We start from the raw sequence: 26,711 nt of genomic DNA on the forward strand, positions 1-26,711 counted from the left end.
TGTCTTTTTTTCATAACTAGTTGAATGCCACAAAAGTAATTGAGTCAAACTCTATTTCAAAGTGTTGAAAAACATAAAGTACAACGATATACATTTTCAGGGTTTTGAGAGTATGTTTTCTTTTTTTCTTTTGAACAGTAGCAAAGACATTTAAAAAGACTTCTGAATATCATTCTCTATTTTTATTTATTTATTCACATTCCTTATAGCTGTTCAAGACCAGTGGGCTCCAACAGATTTAAAATCCATCAGTTGTTTGAATGCATTTTATGAAGTCTATGTGTATCAAGAGATTTTACTGAGAAAACATATATTTTTTACTTTTCTGGTTATTAGCTTATTATTTAAATTTTGCAAATTGCTGATATTTTTAAAGTATTGATCTGCAGTGTTTTGTCTGTTAAATAATAATTCCTATATTCTAATGCATTTACATTAATATATGTACATGTTTTCCTTCTACACGTAGCTTTGTTTTCGGGGGGGGGGGGAATCAATGTTAGATAACTGATGGGTAAATCTCTATGGACATAACATTCAGAACAATTCTGATTCCCAAACACTGATGAGAAGCTGCATCTTTTCCTTCTGTGTTCACAGGTGCAGACTCACCTGGAAAACCCCACCAAGTACCACATTCAACAAGCTCAACGGCAACAAGTCAAACAATACCTCTCAACTACATTAGCAAACAAGCACAACAATCAGGCGTTAAGCTTACCTTGCCCAAATCAGCCCGTTGACCACGTTATGCCTCCAGGCACTGGAAGCAGTGCACCCAACAGCCCTATGGCCATGCTTACATTGAATTCCAACTGTGAAAAAGAGGTAAGAGCAAATTTTGTCTTTGGCCTTTGATGCTTTAAAAGCTGTTTCTTGTGAAGTCTCTTTTTCTTTAGGTTGTAAAAGGCTGGTCTCACAATCCTGTATATTTAGCTGGGAATAGATTTTGGAGCTACTCATCCAACTTCCCTAAAAACAGAAACAGAAGCTATAAATATTAATATGTCTAAATGAAAAGCATGAACTAATTCATAAGAGCAATTATAGGAACTCTTTCCCTATTTGAAATATAGACGATTGCACTTAGACGCATACAAATCAAACATTATACTATTGGCTATTTTGCAGCTTCCCACATAAATCTTTTCATGATTTTTAGCTTTTCAGACCTCTTGCACACTGACTTAATCTTAGTTGAATTTTTCAGTGCTAATTGACCACAACCAGTTAACCGTTAAGCAAATTTTCTTTCCATCCTTATGATCCAAACACTTTCAGAAAATTCTTATTTAACTGCATGCTGACTCCCACGGGTTAATCCAATCTACATCTTTTCCCACATAATTTCAATATTTTATGCATTTGTCAAATTTAGACTCTGGGTGGTATAGTTGAATAACACAAAAGCCTAAAAAACATATAAAAATGCAATGTATCTATAAAAATGGCCAATAAAAACATGAATAAAATAAGTTAAAAGATGGAGGCAGGTTTGTTAAGGCACCAGCCATGATCAGGGTTGCGTGCTGTTTATATAAACTCCTCCTTCGGAGGCCAGGAGAGTGAAGGCCTTCCTCACCTCTCGAAGGAGGATATTCCAGAGAGTCCATAACATTCATTCTCTACCTGTCCAAGTGAGTGAATTGATTTGATAGGGATAAGATGGTTCCTCGAGTAACGTGACCCAAAGAACATTAAAGGTAATAACATCCTCTTGAATTAGATCCAGAAGCAAATCAGCATCCAGTGTAGCTTTGGCAGCAAAGATACTACATGCATCATTCTTTGGGAGCACAGAATTGGTCACATGACCATATTCTGCACTAGCAGAAGCTTCCAAATATTCTTCAAGGGTAGTACCATGTACAGCACATCTGTACAAGATGAACCACCAAGAGAAGAATCTCCTGATCCAGGAAAGGGTATAACTGGGTGTACAACAAAAAGTTAGGCAACTTAGAGAATGCAATTGGACGCACAAGCTGCTTGAAAAGTAGACAACGTGAAACTGATAATGCACGATTGCAGTTTTTATTAATAAAACACAATGAATGTATTTTACCTTAATATGGTATATGCTGGTGGCAAAAGAGGAAAAAAACAATCAAATCCATCAGGGGAATGAGCAAGGCGTGAAAATAACTAATTTTAATGTTTCTTTTGGCATAAACGTTTGAGCACTGCATTTAGTAGATCTGTGCAATATCATTAGTTCATCTCAATCAATGTATTACACAACCAGAAGGTGTACAAAAAAGAGAAATTTCTTATTGATGCCCTTCTGAACATTAATGAAAGTTTCCCTTTGAATAAGGCCTTTGGTAGATATGGATACAAAATGCATAGGCTTATCACTATTGTTACTTTCAATCCAAATCAATTCACTGCTGATGTTTTTGACTTTTCAATTTGGGCTCATTCTCAATTTGGAAAATGACAGTAAACAATAAAGGAACAAACTTAGACATATTTCCTGTCATAAAAGCCATTTAGCACATGTAGGCAAACTTTTGAAGCTTAGACAAAATTGATACTATGTGGTGAATTTTGTGCATTCAACAAAATAGCTGTCTTTGCCAGTCAAAGTCATTTATATATGAGTAGTCAAACTAATACCAGAATGTTCCCTGCTATCTCAGTTGATCTACTTCCATCATAAGAACTTTTGTGTGAGGAGAATTAAAGCACCAATATGCGTTAAAAGTGAAAAATGGGGGGGGGGGGGACGACAAACCCCTATTAGTTGCAGGAAACTCTGTTCCATAGAGACAAATAAATGATGTGATTTTTGAATTATGAATGTGCATAATTGTCTACTACAGGATATGTCCTTGGTTGCTAGTGTAATTAGATTTAATAAGGATTAAACTGTGAATGGACAACAGGTCTTTTGGCGTACAGCACTCCATACTAGTGAAAACTATTGGGGAACAAGTTGTGAGGACCACCTGATTTCACAGACTAATAAATAATCTTCCAGAATCATCTGGTTGACTTCTGTGGGACCTAAAAGGCTGGTTTGCATGGATCTTTCGAGGATTTTTAATATTCATTTGCGTGTGGAATAAAAGAGGGTTTTTTAATTGCACCTTTTGAGTACAGCAAGTACTGGCTTAAATGCTATTTATTTCATTGAACTACTACAGTATTTGCATCTCCTTAATTTTCATTATTAAAATCTGATGTATTTATTCTATTGTGAGAGGATTAACTTTCTGTTCCAAAGATCTTTTGGTTATTTAACTGTTAGTTAAATAATATTTTATTTATCCTGCTATTGCACTCTATCCCATTCTGATCCTTTGTTTTTACATTTGTTGTCTTTTTTCATGGTTGCAGGGCTTTTATAAATTTGAAGAACAAAACAACAGAGCTGAAAATGAATGCCAGTCTTTGAATACACATCCTCGAGTGTCATGCATGCAGGTATGTATGCTTTGCATATCTTCTGATATAATATTTATTATATTTATATAATATAATATGTGATTGTTAAGATCTCCAAGTCTATTTCAGATTTATTAATTTCAGGCCATTTATTCATTCATTTCATTCCCTTGGCTACCTAAAATGCAACAATCAAATAATTACATAATTGAAAATAAATTGTATGTTACAGATACGTTCCTGGTCAAAATGGCAGTGGATTAGCCAGGCATTTCATATGGCATATTTGGTTATGCTTTTATCCAGTTAATAAATATTGGGCATGAAATAGCAAGAAAACTCAGAACAGTTAGAAATTACTAACAGTGGTAGAATTTTGACTGTGGCTTGAATTTTGTAGTCTTTCACTAGGATGTAAATCCCATTAACTCAGTGGTCTTATATCTAATCGGATTATTTATTCATGAAGATCTGTTCTAATTGTTAAACACATTTGTGTTCTGTCAATAAAACATGCAAATGCATTTTTTAAATAGCCAAAAATAATTTGCTTTACAGGAATGCCCGATTACTCAAATCCCTAATATAATTCCTTTCAAGCAACAAAATCTTCAGTCTACTCAATATGAAAATAAGAGTTTCTATCCATACTACAATCTAACTGTTATAGTTTGCAGTTTAAAAAATATTGGGATTGATATTTCTGGGAAGAGTAAATGTCCTCTGAGAAAATATATATGTAGTTATTTAAGAGGTTTTGGTATAACAAACACATATAGTCATGTAATATTTGAACAAATTCCTTGTTTATCGGCTTTAAAAATATGAACAATTATCAGCACCAGGAAAAAGAAATATATTTATTTATTTATTTTTATTTATTTTATTTATTCGATTTTTATGCCGCCCTTCTCCTTAGACTCAGGACAGCTTACAATATGTTAGCAATAGCACTTTTTAACAAAGCCAGCATATCGCCCCCACAATCCGGGTCCTCATTTTACCCACCTCAGAAGGAGGTGGGTAAACCTTGAGCCGGTGATGAGATTTGAACCACTGACCTACAGATCTACAGTCAGCTTCAGTGGCCTGCAGTACAGCACTCTACCTGCTGCGCCACCTCGGCTCTTATACAGTATATATATATCTTTCAAGATGTCTTACTGTAGTGCATTACTTTTGAGGATTTCATCTCTTGGGTCTAGGTTCCTGCTAGATTCATATTATTTCTTTTAAATTAATTTTGTTTCCTTGCTTCCTCATCTGTGTGGCTGTTTTTAGTATATGTAACTAGTTAACCCAGGCATAAAATAGCAGATATATTTTTGAAGCTAAAACTGATTTTGTAACTATGCTTTTCTCACTGATCTCCCCTTAACATAATATGATGTACAACAGGTCTATAGCCTGTCTTGTTTACAATATGGCATATGTAATCCTAAAATAAATAGGAAATAGCTTTAAAAATTGGGGGTGTTCAAAGAAGGTTTAGAAGTTCGGTGGCCTAGCTCCTAAATAAATAAATTGGGTCATTTTTATTTTTGGAATTCATATAACTTTCCAATTCAAATACAGGATAGCTAACAATATTTTAAAAACAGAATAGAAACAATATGACAACATTATAAATAGGATTAAAAGCTGGACATTGGTAGAGGGATTCTAGGGATGAAATGCTCCCAGTTCACTCATGCCTATTGGTTGTCGGAGGGCCAGTCACAAAGGGAGCGTGAGGCTCCGCCCATCTGCCCCGACTCTGCCATTTGACTTTTTTTACCCTCTGTGCATTCACAAAGCATTCTGTGCATGTGCAGAGGGTAAAAGAACCCAAATGGCGGCATCCGTGTGGGTGGACGGAGCCTCATGCTTCATTCGCAACTGGCTTTCTGACAACCAATATACACAGGTGAATGGGAGCATTTTATCCCTGAGGAATACCTCATGTCGTTAGTCCAAAACTGACAATTACAATGGAGATCCAAATTTCAATTGCTAAGCAAGACAGTTCTTAAGTGAATTTTGCCCCATTTTATGAACTTTCTTGTCACCATTGTTAAATGAATCACTGCAGTTGTTTAGTTGTAACAGTTGTTAAAAGAAAATTTGGCTTCCCATTAACTGTCTTTGTTAGGTGGTTGCAAAAAGGTGATCACATGATCTCAGGACACTGCAACCATCATAAATGCATGAAGTTGCCAAGGGTCCAAAGTTTGATCACATGATTATGGGGATGCTGCCAAAGTTGTGAGTGTGAAAAATGATCACAGTCTCTTTTACAAATCCATTATAATTGAATAGTTATTAAATGAATAGTTGTAAGTCAAAGACTACCTATATATACAGAAGGTATTTCCTTTCTAAGTGTTTGATGCATTCGGACATTTTTTGCCCTAATTCAGATTTCTGATACTCCTTAACTTTTGTTACAGATGGATGATGTAATTGATGACATAATCAGTTTGGAATCAAGTTATAATGAAGAAATCTTTGGTTTGATGGATCCTGCTCTACAAATTGCAAATACGGTATTTGCTTTTCTATTGTGCCTTTTAGTCTTCACTCTTAGTACCTTTTTCCGAGTCCTCGGAAAGGGGCGGCATACAAATCTAAATAATAATAATAATAATAATAATAATAATTATTATTATTATTATTATTATTATTATTATTCCCTTAAAACATGTTTATTTATTCTTTTATCATCAAAGATAAAATGTAAAACAAAGAAAAGGAAGAAAAAGAAAACCTGATTAACAGTAACAACAGCAAAAACCCATGTGTATAATCCCCTCCATAATAAATACATCTAATATTAAACATAAGAAAAAATCCATCCCAGCTGAATACCAAAAGGTACATCAAAAATCTAATACAGTATATTCCCCTCTCCTTACATAATGGATCTATAATAGTTATAATCTTTTCCATACATTTTTAACAAAAATTCTATATTACATAAACAACCACCCCTCATGTGAAAATCTATTTAATAATCAAATTGACCCAACACCTGTTTTTTCATACATATGTATGTATATGTATATATATGTGTGTGTGTAAGTATATATTCACAGTACATATACACACAGACACACACACACACATTTGTCTTTGTGTTAAAATTAATCCTCAAATCCCTCTGTTAACCATCTGTCCTTGTATTTAACACTTAGAGAATCCACAAATGGATTTCAATCTCTTATAAACTTGTCTAATCCATTTTCTCTAATCAAAACAGTTAATTTTACTATCTCTGCTAATTTAGTCAGTTTTAAAACCCATTCTTCACATGTTGGCATCCCCTTTTATTTCCAATGTTTAAGCAAAGAGGTCTTCAAACTTGGCAGCTTTAAGACTAGTGGACTTCAAATCATAGAATTACCCACCCAGCATAACATAGCTGGCTGGAGAATACTGGGAGTTGAAGTCCACAAGTCTTAAGGTTGCCATGTTTGGGGACCTCTGATTCAACATATGTAATCTTCACAGCAGTCACCATGTAAACATCCCAAACCTTTTTTCCCAAGTTGATTCCCAGTCTACTGAGAGGGGCGGCATACAAATCTAATAAATAATAATAATAATAATAATAATAATAATAATAATAATAATAATAATATTATTCATAACACCTAGAGGAAAAGTTTCAGGTTTCATTAATCTTTGCATTTTAAGTATTTTCTGTATTGTTAATATTATATTTATCCAATATGATTGAGCATATTTACGAATTGATCACATATTTTATCTGGATTTTTGCTTGCATTTCTAACACTTGTTGGAAATCCCGCTATACATTTTTGCCAGGCTATCTGAAGTCAGATACCAACAGTACATCATCTTATGTTTTCCTCCAGACTAATTCAAAATGAATTTTTAACCATTGGTCCATATTGGTCTAGCATTGTATTGTAACCAATTTTCCCCCATCCATTTTACTATGCAATCTTTAACAAATTCATCTTCCAGTTCCATCGTAAGTAAAATTTTATAAACTTTGGCAATCAGTTGGTCATCTACACAACATAAAATCATGTGCTGTTCATATTTAACTCCTACGAATACCAAACTTTTTACTATCAAGTTTAATTTTTTTAAAATTCTATAATAATTAAATAATCATTCCTATCATCCTCTTCCTCCCACTTAGGACTGTATGACTGTAACTTGTTGCAGTCATAAGATTTTTATTAATATTGATTATTTCTTCATTGCTTATTTGACCCCTATGACAATCATTAAGTGTTGCACCACATGATTCTTGACAAATGTATCTCTTTTTTTTAATGTACGCTGATAGCATATGCACGAAGACAAATTCCTTGTGTGTCCAATCACACTTGGCCAAATAAATTCTATTCTATTCAATCACAAACAAATCTTTCTCATTAATTTGCTCTCTTGTTTTTATCTGAAATCCCTCTTGTTCCAAGATCAGTAAATTTGAATATGCTATCCATTTAAAATCCAATAGCTTTTCTGTGTCTTTCCATGAATCGGGCATAATTTCCTTGTAGACTTAAGTTCATTAAATCTTTTATCAGAACAAGTAATTGCTCTTCAAAAGTTTTATAGAATCCACTCAATAAAATATCAAGTCCGCACTCAATACAAAGTAAGGCAACGACAGCAACAACAAAAAGGCTACCACAATAAGTCTGAATCTCTTTCTCTCTACAAACAGCCTTCCCCAATGAGACCAAAACAGTAGAGTGCTTCAACCCTGCACATGGTCAGTAAGGCAAGCTTTGCAGAAGTCATCTGCTGATTATTCATGTCCATATCAGAAAGCTCCTTTATCCTTATTTAGACGGAAAAATTTCAGGCAATGCTATGGTACTTTATTCCAAGTCTTTTTGAATCTCTTGGGATATGAAAGAAATTGATTCAGCTTGATGTCTCAATTTATTTGAAGATTCATTACCAAAATATCAATTCCATTTCCATCCAATGAAATCATCTAGTTGAATCATTGCACATCATTGTGTGTATGTGTGTGTACATTGGTTTACCTGAGCTAAAAGAGTTGAAATTTAAAGGAGCTAGAGTTAAAGTTTCTGTCTTCATCAAAAACCTCTGATTAAAATCTATGATTTAACTCCCCTGTCCAAATCGGGTTGGTTACCAGTGCTCCAGAATTCAGAGGAACAGAGCATAGAAAATGTACTGGGAAATCAAGGCACATTGGTCAGAAACATATCATGACTTTTGGTGGACAGCATTTTCTTATCAGCTGCAGTATATTTCCTTGGTATTTCTTACTGAAATTTCTTACTGAAGTGTACACTAGAATGTATTCTACAGGTTGTCGGTTAATTGCCCCACATATAAAAATTAGTAAGACACAATTGTTGTACATTTATCCACTTGAAATCCATAGCTCAAATCCCGGAATTATGTTGATAGATAGCATATTGAAATATACAGTAGTCCCTCACCTATCGCTGGTGTTACGTTCCAGACCTGGCCGCGATAGGTGAAATCCGCGATGGGGAATTTCTCCTCCTTCCCAGCTCTTTCTACAACCCCAAGCACACCGCCACCGCTGCCAACCACTAAGCGCGCCTCCAAAGACTGCCTTCTCGGCACTGGCGAGGCGGGTTGAACGAGGGGACGGGCCTCCGCCGGAGCTCAGTCCCCGCCCCGCTCATCATTCGCCCAGCTGCGGGCTGGTTGGCTTGTCCTGTATCTGTGCCAACGCTGACTTCAAAACCCGCGATGAAGTGAAGCCGTGGTGGGTGAAGCGCGATATAGCGAGGGACTACTGTATTAATCTTGCTTTGGTAATATTAGGAACTGTCTTTAGAATTCATGGTCTAATCAGATGCCAGTCCCCCTAAAGTAGAAGATAAGCAAAATCTCAATAAAAGAAGATGTCTCCTTGGAGCCCATGAATTAACTACAGACATTACATACATTAACTACAGAGTTAATAAGGATGACATTGTTCAATAGCAAAAAGAAGGCCCAGTCTGTAACAGTGATAGCTATGCTCATTTGCTATTGAGATACAATAGTCAAAGAAAAATTTATGAGATGTAATAAATTAGATACTATAAATTATTGAAATGGATCTTTATGTAAAGGTCACACATGATGTACTGTATGTTTCATCTGCTTTGACTCAATAAGAGCGCACATCTTCAGAACTGGTCTGTTCATTCTTGCAGTTTATCTTTTAAGTAGGACATTTAGATTTTCACAACAAACTATACGATGCTATCTTAAAAGCTATTTGTGGTACCTTTTACTAAATGTTCTTAATTATATTTAGCAAAGAGTAAACTTCTTCGGAGAAGGGCGGCGTACAAATCTAATAAATTGAATTGAATTGAATTGAAAACTCCATTGATTTCTTTTAAACTTGCAAATAATTATGGGGAAGTTTTTTTAACATTCCATTTGTTTGTTTGTTTATGTATGTATGTAGAATAGAATAGAATAGAATTTTTTATTGGCCAAGTGTGATTGGACACACAAGGAATTTGTCTTGGTGCAGATGCTCTCAGTGTGTACATAAAAGAAAAAGATACATTTGTCAAGAATCATGTGGTACAACACTTAATGATTGTCATAGGGGTCAAATAAGCAATGAAGAAACAATCAATGTTAATAAAAATCTTAGGATACAAGCAACAAGTTACAGTCATACAATCCTAAGTGGGAGGAAAAGGATGATAGGAGTGATGAGAAATACTAGTAGAAATAGAAGTGCAGATTTAGTAAAAGGTCTGATAGTGTTGAGGGAATTATTTGTTTAGTAGAGTGATGGTGTTTTGGGAAAAAACTGTTCTTGTTTCTAGTTGTCTTGGTGTGCAGTGCTCTGTAGCGACATTTTGAGGTTGAAACAGTTTGTGCCCAGGATGCGAGGGGTCAGTAAATATTTTCTCCGCCCTCTTTTTGACTCATGCAGTATACAGGTCCTCAATGGAAGGCAGGTTGGCAGCAATTGCTTTTTTGCAGTTCTGATTATCCTCTGAAGTCTGTGTCAGTCCTGTTGATTGCAGAACCAAACCAGACAGTTATAGAGGTGCAGATGACAGACTCAACAATTCTGCTGTAGAACTGTATCAGCAGCTCCTTGGGCAGTTTGAGCTTCCTGAGCTGGCGCAGAAAGAACATTCTTTATTATGCTTTTTTGATGATGTTTTTGATGTTAGGTGACCATTTTAGGTCTTGAGATATGATTTTTTATTGATTAGATTTGTATGCCACCCCTCTCCTAGAAATTTGAAGGTCTCTACTATTGATACTGTGTTGTGTAGTTTTGTGAGAGGTGAAAGTGTTTCTCCTAAAATCTACCACAATTACTACGGTTTGAGTGTGTTCAGTTCTAGATTGTTCTGGTCATACCACAAGAATAGTTGTATGTGGATTCATCATTGTCTCGAATTAGTCCGATCACTGTTGTATCATCTGCAAACTTCAGTAGTTTAACAGATGGATCGTTTGAGATGCAGTCATTAGTGTATAGAGAGAAGAGAAGTGGTGAGAGTACACAGCCTTGGGGGGGGCACCTGTGCTAATTGTACATGTATCTGATGTGATTTTTCCTAGCTTCACCTGCTGCTTTCTGTCTGTTTGGAAGCTATATTCAAATCTATAGTCACTTCTCAAAAGAATTCAATATTTTAATTCCTTATATCCCAAAATTAATCAACCTGTTCCTCTGGGTACTCCCATAAAAAGTCTATTCTATTCTATAGGTTTTCCAGAATCTCCTTAGGTCCCTCTATAAATTCATTCTTGTATTGTAATTTTCAGGGGTCATTGTAATGATAATGTATTTCATATTATCATATTTAAATCCCAAACAATCAAATGGTTCCAAGATTTTGGGAGTATGTTGTTCTTCCTTTAGTCAGCAGGTGGGGCTCTTAGATTGGATTTCAATATTAACCAGTTTGTTTAATTTTCCCACAATGTAAAAATAGGGTTGATTTTTAAGTAGATAATTTGAGCATTTCAAAATGCCTATCTAAAACAGTGTCTATCCAGTTTAAAAGTACAATTTTCTGCATTTTAGTGATTTTTCTGCCTTTTTTGCTTTAATTCTTTCCTTTTTTTAAAAAAAAGAGAGTGCTATATCATTGCTACTTTAAAAATAATTGTGAATCTCTTTTCCTGGAAATTCTATTGGGGTGACAATTTGAGTAAAAAGAATTATTCTCACCCGGTTCACACACTGTTCACCAAAATCTGCATCTGCACTATGCTTAGATGGTCATCTGCTTCCCCAGCTTCTTGGCAGCCATCTTAGATGGCCTACTCTCCATGTCGTGACATAGAGGGGGAAAAGCCATGAGATTCAGCAGGATGTTGTGATCTCTCCTGTAATCTCACTTAGTTTTGCTGCCCCTACAAGGTAGCTTTTACTCCTTTCACAGCCCACAAATAAGGAGAAGCCAGCAGAGGAATGGAGAACTTGGTCCTCTGTGTCTGGTAACGCTCCATCACTCATGCCTGTTTACCAGTTGATGGCTAATTTGTCTGAGTACCAGGCTTCCGAATCCCAAATATTGGTTGCATTCTCTGAAATACATTAGGTCCCATCAAGATATAACCTTTATTTATGATGGAGCTATATTGACAGGCAAGCAACAATACAGAAACGTTGGTAGTCTTTGCTCCAATCTTCAACTTTAAAACTATCAAGGATTTTTGCAAAGAGCTAATATCTTATCTCTTATCTTTTCCAGTTACCTGTCTCTGGCAATATAGTTGACCTCTATGGGAATCAAGGTTTGCCTCCTCCAGGACTTAACATCAGCAATTCCTGTCCTGCTAACCTTCCTAATATAAAAAGGGAACTTACAGGTAAATATGAACTCTATTTTTGCAAGTATAATAAACAACAACGTAAGGAATATATGCAATTTAATGCTAGAAATATAAACATCCTGTCATATTAAACAGTTTCTACTATCTTTATTGAAAGAAAGGGGATCGGGGAGGACTGAGAGTGAGATGGGGCGGTAAACAAAGCAAAATAATTATTCAAGACCAGCTTCACCATGATCAATTTAGAATTGCCAGTTCCATTGTAGGGTCTGCTTGGATGGGGGATTGGACTAGATGATTACAAGGTACTTTCCCACTTGGTTTGTCTGTATCATCTCTATTACCGTATATGCAATATAAGGCCAGAATACAGAGCCAGGATGCTAAACATTGAATTAATAATCATTTATTAAAATTAATTGCCTATAAAGTTTTCCATTTATAAAACTTATTGATTTTCCGGTACAGACACTGACAACAGAGATTCCTCTGCCTTTTTCCACCAGAAAGTCAACAAATTAGGAATAAGGAAGACCAAGGAAAGGCAAGGGGCATTTGTCCTAGGAAGTAAATGAAAACAAAAAGAGAGGGAGAAATGAGGAGAAGGAAAGAGCAAACTGGATGGGGAAGAAAATTTAAAAAACAAAACAGAGAATGATTAAAATTAATCAGACTAGCACCCTTTCTCAAACAGGACCTTATCTTCAGTCTTTAAATAGATACTTTCCAGCTCCCCAAATGAGTCTCTTGGATTTCTTTTGCTTAAGATAAGATTCCCAGAGTCCACAAATAATTCAGAACAATTTTACTCAAGCACATCCAATTGAGAAGGATTCTTAGGTCTCACATCTTTAAAGGAGCTGCAATTAATCTTGGGGTCTCCACTCTGACCAATAATAAGCCTTGAGACCTTCCATAGAATATACCCTCTACCGGCCAGATTGAAGCTGGGATCTTTGCCAGGTCCTTATAGTATTCTTGCCTAGCTTCCTAAACAAGGCGAGCCAGGTTTCTGCCCTCTCGGAAGAGCAGGAGCAGTGATTTCTGTTGATGCTGTCAACAGAACAGGTCCTCTCTTGCAAGTCTCCATAGTTCCTCTACACTTGGCAGGGAAAGCAGGCCAGCTGGGAGAGAAGGCAGGGCAGATCAGGATGACCTGAGGTTACCAGTGAGAATTGCAGTCATGTGCAACACACAACTACTATTCTTACTTGAGCATATGAAACTGAAAGCATTGTAGTTCTCCATGTATGTTGTGGGGAGATGGGATAGACGCCTCCTGCAGTACGCTCTGGCCAAAATGAGGGGTGCATGAGCCCACCCCCCACCCCGAGCACAACATTTTTGGCCTAGATGGCCTTCTACAACACCCTGCCAACCAAAACATCCCTGTTTTGGCTGCCAGAGGCATCGTGGGTCAGTCCTTGGCTGCCCACCTGCCAAATTTAAGTACCTCGAGGGCTAGATGTGGCCCTTGGGCCTTGAGTTTGACACACACACATACACACAGAGAGTGTAAAACAACTTTATATGGAACAGAACAACTGCCCTGAATCGCTGTAAGAAAGGCGGCATAGAAATCTAATAAACAAACAAACCAATAAATAAATAAGCTGATGGGCAAAATATGATGTTTGTCCACCATGTTCAAAGAGGACCTTGACATATAATGGGTTGTGAGCTATATGCAATATATCTACAGATGGCTAATAAGCCTATACGGGCACGAAATTTTCTGCTATATGTTGGGCAGATATGTTTGGGCACCATTGTCACAACATTTGCAGCCCTGGCTTTGCAGAGTGCTCGCCTCTCTTCTGCTATGAATGTTCTTCTGGCCTCAGATATCTGGCAGCCTTGGTGGATCAGCATGCGCCATGTTAGTCGTTCTTGTGCCAGGGTTTCCCAGGCGGTGGTGTCGATATCGAGGGACTTGAAGGAAGCTTTCAATGTGTCTTTGTATTGCTTACTTTGTTCCCCATCACTTTCCTTTAGACATCTCACCATAGAGGAGTTTTTAAGGGATCCAATAGTCTAGCATCCTAGCAATATGGCCTGCCCAGTGTGTCTGGGCTTTCATCAGCAGGGTGGGAATTGACGGCAGGCCTGCTCTGGAAAGGACCTCAGTGTCAGGCTCCTTTCCTGCCACTGGATCCTAAGAATTCTATGGAGATAGGTCATGTGAAAGTGGTTCAGTTGCCTAGCATATCTCCTGTATACAGGCCAAGTCTCACTGGCATATAACAGGGTAGTTAGCACTAGTGCTCGGTAGACTTTGAGCTTTGTAGCAAGGCTTATTCCACGTCGGTTCCACACACTGGTCATTAGTTTACAAAATGCAGAGCTTGCCTTGGCGATTCTTGGATTTCTTCGAGGATTTCTCTATTCAGTGAAGACAGAGTGAGCTTGGTAGACAAACAGCCTAATTTGATATAAAACAGGCGTGTTAAAAATGGATTTCTTTGAAGGCTGGATCAGCATTATAGTTCTCCACACATGTTTGTGTGGGAGACGGGACAGATGCCTCCTGCACATCAGCCCCCCCTGCCCCCCCGCACAACATTTTTGGCCTAAACGGCCTCCTGCAGCACCCTGCCAACCAAAACGTTCCCGTTTTGGCTGCCAAAGGCATTGTGGATCGGTCCTTTGCTATTTCCAGGCATTGGCCCCACTGGCCAGATTTAAGCACCTCATGGGCCAGATGTGGCCTGCAGGCCTTGCGTTTGAGCCCCCCCCCCCCCCGGTGTAAAACAACTTTATATAGAACAGAACGAGTGGTGGGCAAAATATAAAGTGTAGCGCAACGAGGAAAATGATGTCTGAGTGTCTTTTTCACTATTCATTTGCTTCAGGGTCATTTGTTGTATGTACACTATGGTTCACATAGCATAGTCAGAAAATAAATGATGCTGTGTTCAAATGTTAAATGTCAAGTTCTCTGACAAAGTTCCTTGTACCAGTCACGCTGTATGGACCTTCAGCAGCATCCTTGAATCGATGGGAAAGTATGAGTGCAGAAAATATTTTTGTTAATATATAGTATTTGCCTTTATTTTCTTAAGGAAGGGACAGGAGGGGCATTGTTGTGTCTGATACAGCATCATTAAGGAAGATGCAGCATTTGTTAATTATTATGCCTTTATAATAAAGAGGCCTTTATTACCCACATTTGGAAATAATCTAAGAATAGCCAATACAGACGTTTCACTGCATGGTTGATCTTCATCCAATGGTTAATAAAACATATGTGTAGCTTTTTTATTAGCAGTTGGGGTGAGGTGGGGAAGTATTAGCTTTATTACAGTATGCCGCTTCCTTGGAGCAAACCTAATATTTTAATGGATAAAATCCAACGTTGCACAAAATGACTTTTATACTTGTGCAACAGGACTTGGCCGTCTCGTTCCCCAACCTTCTGGAGAAGATTTTGAGGGTGCAGGGTACACAGGGGTACAAGAAAAAGGAGGAATCTCTTCCTTTCCTGTTCTACTGATGGAAAATATTCTGGCAGATGGAGGCTTAACTGAATGCAGCCCATTATCCTCAGGTTAGCTGCTGCCTCAACTGAAAATGTTACTTTAATATGTTACTATGCATGAAGGATATATTAAAACATACGAAGAACGGTTGCAGGTATTGGATATGGCTAGTCTAAAGAAAAGAAGGACTAGGGGTGACATGGTATCCACTATCCAGTATCTGAGGGGCTGCCAAAAAGAAGAGGGGGCAACTTATTTTCCAAGACATCAAGAAACAATGGATGAAAACTAATTAAGGAGAGAAGCAACCTGAAATTAAGGAGAAACTTCCTAACAGTGAGAACAGTTAACCAGTGGAACAGCTTGCCTTCAGAAATTATAGGTGCTTCATCACTGGAGGTCTTTAAGAAGAGACTAGACATCCACTTGTCTGAAAAGGTAGAGGGTCTCCTGCTTTAGCAGGAGATTGGACCAGAAGACGTCCAAGCTCCCTTCCAGCTCTATTTTGATTAATCATTTCTAATGTTTAAAGTGGCAGCATTAACAGCTACACTAGTTTCCAGTGATTAGTACACTTCAGCATTCCAGACCCACATAAGAAAGAGGCCCCAATCAATTTACACGTAAAGATACTAGCAATGGCAGCTCTGACTTTCTGTGACAAATATCTATCTTAAAAAAATTCCACCTCCGTATTTATCTCTGCATCCGTGGCTTCCTGGAATGGGAAAGATAAAATTTGGAATAATAATAAAATAGGAGATTTCACAAATCACATTTATTGATGAAATCCCATTGCCAACAATATTATACGAGCAGGAAACACCAGTAAAACTCCTGGGGAATTGCTGAACCAGCAGACCATTGGAGAGAAAAACAGCCGTTGAATGTTATTTCTCATATGCTACTTTTCTTCAATTTGCGATTTGTTTAGTTTATTTTTCACCCCATGGACCGAGGGTTTGAATTTCGCTTTGGCATTCAGAAATTCTGTTTTCTTGTTAAGAATATCCCTGAATGTTAAAATTGGTCCTTTAATTGGTCCTTTCTTTCTATAAAGAAAGAACCAAGACAATATCATGCTGCATATTCATTATCTTCAGCTATAGGCTTTCATAGTTTTAAACTTTAACCTACAGTATATCCTAATAAATCAGATTGAACATCCATGATATTAGACCATGGAAATATACCAGAAGTTTTTGCTATCGTACAGTATAGGTGATATAGAGGCAGGGGTGAAATTCAAAATTTTTCAGTACCACTTCTGTGGGTGTGGCTTTGTGGGCATGGCAGGCAAAGGATTTGATTTGATTGATTTATTGGATTTATATGCCGCCCCTCTCCGCAAACTCGGGGCGGCTCACAACAAGGATACTGCAAAATCTCAATTCCCACCCTACTCTGGGGCCAGCCAGAGGTGGTATTTGCTGGTTCTCCAAACTACTCAAAATTTCCACTACCGGTTCTCCAGAACCAGTCAGAACCTGCTGAATTTCACCCCTGTAAATGCTCTGTCAGAGTATATATGAAATAGAATGCATCAGAGAAATATCAAAGTTTACTTTGTGAGTGTTGCCTTTTAATTCTGACTACTTCATTAACATGCCTATCATGTGTATTTCCCACAGAATCAGAGGCAAGAGCTTTGGCCAAAGAAAGACAAAAGAAAGACAATCACAATTTAAGTATGTTGCTTGTTTCGTGTTTTTTTTCAATGGTCAATAAACAGACAAGAATCAATAGCCCACAATCTTTAAGATTTTAATAACTTACTTAACCCATTTTCACAATAATAGGAGGAAAATATAATTACTTAAATATTTCTCAATGTCCAATTAAGTTTTCTGTACAGGGAATTAGATATTTATTTGTTGTTTTGTTACTTGGTTTTGAAAATATTAATTTGATATCTTGACACTGAGCCTATTTTATAAGAAATGTAATAATTTTCTTCACTGTTTGTTTAGCTTCTGTGATATAAAAATACTATATTCTTATAAAATTACTATATATTTTATTCCTTTACATTTCCAAATAATTTTTCCCTGGAATCAAAAAGCCAAAGTGACATTGAAAACATCAAATAAGATAATAAAATCCCTGATTGTTTTTCATCCTTAACACAAATAGTAAAGGGCTAGTTGGAGGTTGTTTTAATCTAGCATAATTAATCCAATCATATCTTTATCATTCCTCTGTACAAAGCTTTCCTTTGCTCCTAAAATTAAAAATTTATTATGAATGATATAAATTAAAAGAGTTTATGTGTTAGCTTGGAATAGAGCTTTTTAAAAATCTATACAAAATCTAACTAGATGCAAATAATAAAATATATCAATTGTAAAGCCATCTGGATATTATGCTTAATTTAATTTTTTAAGCAGACTTCTTATATAACAGAAATCTTTCTGATGTGACAATTTCTAAATGAAAAAAAAAATTAAAACAAAATTAATTTGATTTTTGGAAGTCTGTGAATGTGGCTTAGAGATTTTATTCTGTCCAATTTGTGCTGTGTTGATAAATCTATTGTAGAGTATTTTTTCTGTAATTGAATTTAGGGATGAGGTAATAATAAAGGTGGTTTGTTATTTTTTCAAATGTTCCCTTTCACCACTGATTCCTAATGTTATACTGCTTTCTTAAAAGTTGAAAGAAGACGACGATTCAATATTAATGATCGCATAAAAGAACTTGGTACTCTGATACCGAAGTCAAATGACCCGTAAGTATATAATAAATTACTCCAAGAAGGTACATTGCTTTTAAGAAATAATTGGATTGATGTTCTACGTATTTAGCAGAAATACCTCATTTTTGACAATACATATAACAAAGGAGGAAGAAGAAGAAGAGGAGGCAGGGCTGTATACCTTTGAAGTACCTCCATGAAGTATTCATTAGACCCTGTCTATATTAAAGCTGCCTGTTTCTCATTATGATATTGTAAATATTCAATAATGTTCAACACAGTCCTCACATTTTTCCTTAGCTGTCTTTTTGGCAGAAAGCCAGATTGATCTTCATGAATATGTACTTATAAAACCTTGTTTAATCTTTCTGCCAAAACTGCAGCAAAAAATTGATAGTAATTGTTAATAGAATAGAATAGAATAGAATAGAATAGCATAGAATAACAGGAGATCTTCTAGTCTACTCCAACCCCCTGTTTAGGCAGGACACTACACCACTTCAGACAAATGGTTATCCAACTTCTTTAAAACCTCCAGTTCACAACTTCTGGAAGCAAGCTGTTCCATTGATGAATTGTTCTAACTGTGAGGAAATTTCTCCTTAGTTCTAAGTTGCATCTCTCCTTGATTAATTTCCACCCGTTGATTCTTGTTGTACCCTCAGCTGCTTTGGAGAATAGCTTGACTCCTTCTTTTTGGCAACCCCTGAGATATTGGAATACTGCTATCATGTCTCCCCTAGTCCTTCTTTTCATTAAACTAGACATACCCAGTTCCTGCAACCGTTCTTCGTATGTTTTAGCCTCCAGTCCCCTAAGCATCTTTATCCATTACCAAAATGATCAACAGGCGTAATCTCTTTCCCTTTACCTTGAAAAAATGCAATAAAAAAGAATAAGTGTCCTGTCCTAATTCACGTAAATACATTTCCTACTTTCAAAGTAGATACTTGCTGGAATTATTGTGTTCTTCCTTGAACCTCATTGCTGAATAAATTTAACTCATCTGAACTGTGAGATTTGCTTGGGGTATGAGCCACTTTTAGGGGCCTTGGGAGCTTTTTGACCTCCCAGTCTTAGCTGACCCAAAGGTGCTTCTTCAAAAGGAGTTTGGAGTTTGTTTTTTTGAAAACTTCTCATTTGTCAACCAAGATTATTTTTCACAGTTCTTCAGAAGCAAAAGGTTTTCAAGGGAAAAAAAATCCAAGAAAGCCCAGTTGCCTTTTGGGAAAGCATCTTTGGGACAACCATGACCTGGATGATTGAGAATCTCCATAGATAGTCTAACTGACACTGTTTAGCTTCTGAAGCCAGACAAGGTTAGCTAAGTGCTTCTACCTGCTGTGATTAGTGTTTTCTTATAGACATAAATATCTGAATTATTTTGACAGAGACATGCGTTGGAACAAGGGAACTATTTTAAAAGCTTCTGTAGACTACATCCGTAAATTGCAAAGAGAACAGCAACGGACGAAAGAACTAGAGAACAGACAAAAGAAACTGGAACATGCTAATAGACATCTTTTGCTCAGAATACAGGTTTGCTGTTTGTTTGTTTGTTTGTTTGTTTGTTCGTCCGTCCGTCCGTTCATTTATTTATTTATTTGTTTGTTTGTTTGTTTGATTTATATGTCGCCCAATTCCGTAGTCAAAGTCAAATACTGTATTAAGCAAAAAAACCCAATTAACCTAGTCAACCATAACAATAAACATAAATAACAATAAAAACCCCTGGACTAAACAATACAATCATGCACTCATAGATATATTAGTATATAAAGGTTACAAGCTGCGTGATTGTTTATTAATTTGTTGTATACAGTATTACCCTTTTCTATCAAGGCCTCTTTTGAAATGAGGACAGCTTAAAAAAGGTTAAAAACCTAAATGAAAATCAATGCTATAGTTGCTACTATTTAATGTAATTGGGGTATGTTTCCAGAATGGTTCTAGAACATTAATCAGTCTGAAAGCAATGATCATAAGTACATGAAAGCTGGTTTTGGATAATTCTATTTGTAGCTCTGCAAAAGTTCATAAAGGTTAGATTATAAACTTTTGTGCACACAGCTATAGGTAGGGTTGAGCATTCTGCCATCGCTTTTGTGTGCACTTATAGTAAATGAAGCATAAGAGTTTTCATTTTATCACAGATTCCAAATTCATCTGACCAATAAAACTATAACTCTCAGGTGCACCTGTACCTAAGCATATAAAGCTACTCTGCCATAACCTTCACTCTACAAAATTCAAAGTGCTTAATTGATGCTTGGCTATAAAACTGATGATGCATATTAAAGCAGGATCATGCCAGAAGCATGACTCCATTCCCTCAAGGTTACATATATGGGTAGTCCTTGACTTATGACCAAAATATATGTTGCTAAGCAAGACAATTGTTAAGTAAGTCACATCCGACTTTAATTCTTTTGCCATGTTTGATAAGCAAATCAGAGCAACAGTAAAATGAATCATTAAGTGAAACTGGGATACCCCATTTGACTTTGCTTGTTGGAAACTGACTTGGGAATGTTGCAAATGGAAATAATATGGATCCGGGGACATTGCTGCCTTTATAAGCACATGTCGGCCTCCACACGTTGATCAAATGAACCTGAAGATGCTTATAAGATGTGAGAATCGATCATAGGCCACTTTTTTTTAGTAGTATTGCAACTGTGCTTGTGAAATGGTTGTAAGTTGAGGACTACTTATATTCTTTATGTTCTAGGCCAGTGATGGCGAACCTATGGCACGGGTGCTGCAGGTGGCACATGGAGCCATATCTGCTGGCACGCAAGCCATTACCCTAGCTCAGCTCCAACATGCATGTGTGTGCCGGCCAGCTGATTTTGGGCTCTCACAGAGGCCCTAGGAGGGCATTTTTAGCTTCCAGAGAGCATCCAGGGAGTGTTGGGGGGGCGTTTTTATCCTCCCCAGCTCCAGGAAAAGTTTTGGAACCTGGGGAGGGTGAAACTTCAGCCTACTGGGCCCACCAGAAGTTGGGAAACAGTCCGTTTCCGGTCTCCAGAGAGCCTCTGGGGCATGGGGGAAGCTGTTTTTGCCCTCCCCAGGCACTGAATTATGGGTGTGGGCATTCGCATAAACGTGATAGTGTACGGCCATGCTCTTTTGGCACCCAAGGGAAAAAAGGTTTGCCATCACTATTCTAGGCCATGGGTGTCAAACTCAATCACATCACATGACGTATCATGACCTATCATGAAAATTGTTTTGGCCTTGCAGAGCCGGGATGGGCATGGCCTGTACCTGATGCATATGGCCTGCCCTGTTCTAGGCTTATTAGTCATACTTGTGGCAACTGATACTTTAAATATTACTTGATAAGGGACTTGGGGCAAAATCCCAGCATGCTTGGATGTTTTAGTGACACTTCACTTACAAATTAGATGAGAAGTTGATTTTCAATGTCCTAAAAGGAAATAGAAATCCCACCCACCTTCCCCCTCAATCAAATTCTGAGGCTTGAATTTGATATAAAATTCACAATTTTTTAAGAATGTGGTTGAAAAGTGTAGCAGCAAATTAGTTTATTTCAAAGTTACAAAAAAGGTGTAATTTATTTATTAAGGAAAAGTAAGAAAGCAGTTTATAATGATAGAGGGTTATTTGCTTAACTATAATAACTAGGAATGAATTTGGTTACCAAGAACTTTTTTCTTTACCACACAAGGGCAAATAAGTTTTGCTATTAACATTTTAGTTATTCCAGTTTAAGTGTTCCCCTTTATGTTTTCTATCCACTCTGAGAAAATATTTTTAACGAAAAGCCATGATCATGGGAACAATTAGTTTAACAGACTGGTTTCAAATAACAATAAGATATCTTTGCTATTTGGCCTTTCCTTTTAGGCCACTGAAAACATATATCATGGGCTAGAGCAGTCATGTCCAACCCATGGCCCACAGTTGCATGCAGCTCTGGACAGCTAACAATGTGGCCCCACAAAATCGTAAACTTTTCACATTATTATGTGAGTTTTAGTTATATTTATATACATTAACTGTATTTTATACATATTGTTATGATACGTACTCTATTATATATATGTGGCCCAACACAATTCATCTTCACTCCATGAGGACCAGGCAAGCCCAAAAGTGGGACACCCATGCTTTAGAACAGTGGTTCCCAACTTCTTTTTGGTCATGCCCCATCTAAGCATCTTGTAAAATCCTGATGCTCCCCCCCCCCGCATGATATATAATTCTTACTATTCATAAAGTGAACTCCTACTCAAGCGGAGGAAGCCTAAAAGACCATTAACTTGGTTTAAACACAAGAGCACGCAACAGATTCAAACTTAATACGAACCGCTCCAAACTTGACTGTAAAAAATATGATTTCAACAATCGAGTTATCGAAGCATGGAACTCATTGCCGGACTCAATTGTGTCAACCCCTAACCCCCAACATTTCTCCCTTAGACTCTCCACGATTGACCTCTCCAGGTTCCTAAGAAGCCAGTAAGGGACGTACATAAGTGCACTGGTGTGCCTTTCGTCCCCTGTCCAATTGTCTTTCCTTTCTTTCATCTATCATATATATTCTCTTCCTTTCAGATATCCTCTCCTCTAAGTTCACTTTTACCCTTATATATATTACCACATGTCTTTTTTTCTTCCTATGTATTTGTGTATTGGACAAAATGAATAAATTAAAAAAAAAATAAGGTTCCAATTGCCCCCATTAAAAATCAAATTATTCCCCTGTGGGGCATGGGCCCACATTGGGAACCACTGCTTTAGAGTAACAGCTACCATGGGCACCTTTCCTTTATCTTAGGGGTCCTCAAGTCTGGCTCATTGGGAACCAGGCTGTGCAAGCAACAAGCAGGCACACAAAGCTCCATTTGCGCATGTGCAGGATTAGGTTTTACACACAAACCCATCTCTTCCCCACTGGGCCGCCACTATTGCCAATCCACATGCAGGAAAGATTGGGGACCCCCCCCCCACTTGCTAGGAACAGAATTAAGAGCATTTTTTTAATCACGCAGAAGCATTATAGAGAGCAAAGTGAACGTGCTGGCTCTACTTTGATACTGAGCGAAGAGAGGAAACTGCATGTAAGATATACTGATCTTCTGCTTATTCTCAGAGACCAAATGCTGCTTCCCTTCCGGCATATATAGTAATTTCTTAATGTCGGCATTGTGATGGAAAAGCAATTATTATTTCTTTTCTTCCCTATGTGCGCCACTGTATTTTCCATTTTTGACCACTGGCATTTTTCCATAGCTTATATTAGAAAGAAACCCAGATTATTTGTTTGTTTTTGTTTGTTTTTTGGATTTCTGTGCCACCCTTCTCCGTAGACTCAGGGCGGCTCCCAACAAGGATAAATAAAAAAAATAGAATGTATAAGAAACCCAAACTTAAAATGTAATCTAAAACCCCAGTTATTAAAAACAGTCATCCACATTCATTCCATCATTTATTTATTTATTTAATTGGATTTGTATGCTGCCCCTCTCCGAGGACTCGGGGCGGCTCACAGCACATATAAAAAACAGAATGATAATATAAATCCAATTAATGCTACATTTAATAACAATTAAAAGAAAAACTTATCGGCCAATCATTCAACAATTGTACTTAAGTATTCAATGGTTACGGGGAAGATCTAAAAGTCCCAAGCCTGGCATCAAAGATGAGTTTTTAGGCTCTTTTGGAAGGCAAGGAGGGTGTGGGCAGTGCGAATCTCTGGGGGGAGCTAATTCCAGAGGGTCGGGGCTCCCACAGAGAAGGCTCTACCCCTAGGTCCCACCAGCCGACATTGTTTGGTTGACAGGACCCTAAGGGGGCCAACTCTGAGGGACCTCCCCAGTCGCTGGGATTTGTGCGGCAGAAGGCGGTCTCGGAGATAATCTGGTCCTATGCATCATAGTCATACATTGTTCAAATTTACAAAAGCACTGAAAAAAGTGACATCACCATTGCAGTTTCTCCCTGGTCACATGATCAAATTTCACAATGAGCATGTATTGATGATGCTTGCAATGTCCCAGGGTCATGGGATCACCTTTTGTGACCTTTTGACAAGCAAAGTCAATAGGGAAACCAGATTCACTTAACAAGCATGTTACTTACTTAACTAGAATAAGCCTTTATTATATTGCAGTCTGCACTGGTTGCCGATCAGTTTCCGGTCACAATTCAAAGTGTTGGTTATGACCTATAAAGCCCTTCATGGCACCGGACCAGACTATCTCAGGGACCGCCTTCTACTGCACGAATCCCAGCGACCAGTTAGGTCACTTGGCAAGACCCAGGGGAAGAGCCTTCTCTGTGGTGGCCCCGACCCTCTGGAACCAACTCCCCCCAGAGATTAGAATTGTTCCCACCCTCCTTGCCTTTCGTAAGCTCCTTAAAACCCACCTCTGCCGCCAGGCATGGGGGAATTGAGATACTCTTTCCCCCTAGGCCTTTACAATTTTATGCATGGTATGTCTGTATGTATGTTGGTTTTACAATAGGGGCTTTTAACTGTTTATATTGGATTGTCATATGCTGTTTACTACTGTTGTTAGCCGCCCCGAGTCTACGGAGAGGGGCGGCATACAAATCCAATAAAATCAAAATCAAATAAAAAAACATTGGATGACCAATACAATTAATTGTAAGAGGATTTTGGAATAGAAGAATTGAATTTTATGCTTTTAAGGGGGAAAAAAGTTGAATTTTAAAGTTGCCATTCCTTTTCAACCTTTCTAATGCATTTCTTGTTTTTCATGCCTCTTCATTAACAGGAGCTTGAGATGCAGGCTCGAGCTCATGGACTTTCCATCATGCCAACCACAGGCCTTTGCTCTCCAGAAATGGTCAACTGGCTGATCAAACAAGAGCCCATGCTTGACAACTGCAGCCAAGAAATCCAAAAGCAACACCCCCCTGAGCTTTCTTCCACCACTACTCTTGACCTTACCGACGGCACCATCACTTTCAATGGCAGCCTGGCAAACGTGACGGAATCGGCCACAAGCACTTACGCCGTCCCTCCCAAAATGGGGTCTAAACTGGAAGACATGTTGATGGATGACACCCTGTCTCCTGTCGGAGTTACTGATCCACTCCTATCGTCCGTCTCTCCTGGGGCTTCGAAAACAAGTAGCCGGCGGAGCAGTGTGAGCATGGAAGATACTGACCATGCTTGTTAGTGGATACCCTTAGACAGGCCTCTCATAAACTTCTTCATTTTTCCTGACCAGTAGATTACAGTAACTTTTCTTCTCCCCCTTAATATTTGAATATAGAAGTCTACGGATAGCTCAGCGTATATGTGACTTTTTTAATGTTTGAAAAGACTTGTATATTGTTTTATAATTACAGTGCTTCCAAAATATAGTACTGTATCTGTGAACAAGGAACTCCAAATGATTTCATCTCTACTCAGAAGCAATAGTCGTCTACAGATCAGCAAAGATCCACTAAAGAGGAAACTTTAGTATAACTAAGTAAAATGACTTGGAAATGAAATGAAGAAGAATGTATAGAAACCAAAAAGAAAATTAGCTTTGTATAAACTATTTTTCTGTTGACTTAATAGTGCCTCCTTTAAAACAACAAAGCATACATTATCTATTAATTCATATAATCTTTCCCATGGCGATAGATACTATACATATATCATCAGGTTATCTGTACAAAAACTAACTGATTTTAAGTACAGTTCAAGCTAGGTTTAATGCAAAGGAGAAATTTCTAAGAATTCAATGATATTTAAGTTAATATTATCCATTGAGCAAACACTCTTCAAAATTATGTCTTACCCTTTCAAAAAGCATTTCTTTTAAATGATAATGAGGAAATTATTTAAAAAAAATACTGTACAAGCCTTCAATATACAAAGTTAGTATTTTTATCTCAATGGGGCATAAAATTATTTCATCTTTTCTTTTCTTTTTTAAAAAAAGGTAGTACAAATATCTAATTGAAATGAAATTTTCAATTTTTTTATTCAATATTTCATTCTGAATACACTTATAAGAAAATGCCTCTAGCCATTGCACTACATTTTTGACAGTTAAATTTAACTGAAAGAAAGCTAATTTAGTGTAGTGGTTAAAGCACCAGACTAGAAACTGGGAGACCATGAGTTCTAATCCTGCCTTAGGCACAAAGCCAAGTGAGTGACCTTGGGCCAGTTTCACTTTCTTAACCCTAGGAAACAGACAAGGGCAAATTACTTCCAAAATCTTGCCAAGAAAACTCCAGGCAGTTGCCAGGAATCAAAAACTGACTGGAAGGCATACACACAAACCCCACTGAATGGATTGTTTTACATTTTTTAAATGCACATTTCAGTATAAGCTTTGATGCAGGTACCTGTCTTTTCACGAGTG

General features: G+C 37.4%; 1 protein-coding gene and 1 long non-coding RNA gene across 15 annotated transcripts in view; one reads left to right on the forward strand and one right to left on the reverse strand.

Moving 5' to 3' along the window:
* The window catches only part of LOC139160403 (uncharacterized), a 47,204-nt gene extending 35,005 nt beyond the window's left edge, over nucleotides 1-12,199 (reverse strand). The window contains exons 1-2 of the long non-coding RNA XR_011557933.1: nucleotides 12,094-12,199; nucleotides 722-972 (exon numbers count right to left, since the gene is read on the reverse strand). This is a non-coding gene — a long non-coding RNA (uncharacterized lncRNA). The remainder of the gene's footprint in view (nucleotides 1-721; nucleotides 973-12,093) is intronic.
* MITF (melanocyte inducing transcription factor) overlaps nucleotides 1-25,907 on the forward strand; it is a 217,959-nt gene extending 192,052 nt beyond the window's left edge. For 8 of the 14 annotated variants that reach the window (XM_070738196.1, XM_070738197.1, XM_070738200.1 and 5 more), the window contains exons 3-11: nucleotides 601-828; nucleotides 3,343-3,429; nucleotides 5,820-5,915; nucleotides 12,090-12,207; nucleotides 15,560-15,718; nucleotides 17,282-17,338; nucleotides 18,303-18,378; nucleotides 19,737-19,884; nucleotides 25,119-25,907. In XM_070738196.1, coding sequence (XP_070594297.1) covers nucleotides 601-828; nucleotides 3,343-3,429; nucleotides 5,820-5,915; nucleotides 12,090-12,207; nucleotides 15,560-15,718; nucleotides 17,282-17,338; nucleotides 18,303-18,378; nucleotides 19,737-19,884; nucleotides 25,119-25,526 — 1,377 coding nt within the window. In that variant the 3' untranslated portion in view covers nucleotides 25,527-25,907. The remainder of the gene's footprint in view (nucleotides 1-600; nucleotides 829-3,342; nucleotides 3,430-5,819; nucleotides 5,916-12,089; nucleotides 12,208-15,559; nucleotides 15,719-17,281; nucleotides 17,339-18,302; nucleotides 18,379-19,736; nucleotides 19,885-25,118) is intronic. The other 6 variants (XM_070738204.1, XM_070738205.1, XM_070738206.1 and 3 more) reach the window with 1 other exon arrangement.
* Nucleotides 25,908-26,711: the final 804 nt, after the last annotated feature.

Source organism: Erythrolamprus reginae, chromosome 2 (genome assembly GCF_031021105.1).
Source record: "Erythrolamprus reginae isolate rEryReg1 chromosome 2, rEryReg1.hap1, whole genome shotgun sequence".
NCBI classification, from domain to species: Eukaryota; Metazoa; Chordata; class Lepidosauria; order Squamata; family Dipsadidae; genus Erythrolamprus; species Erythrolamprus reginae.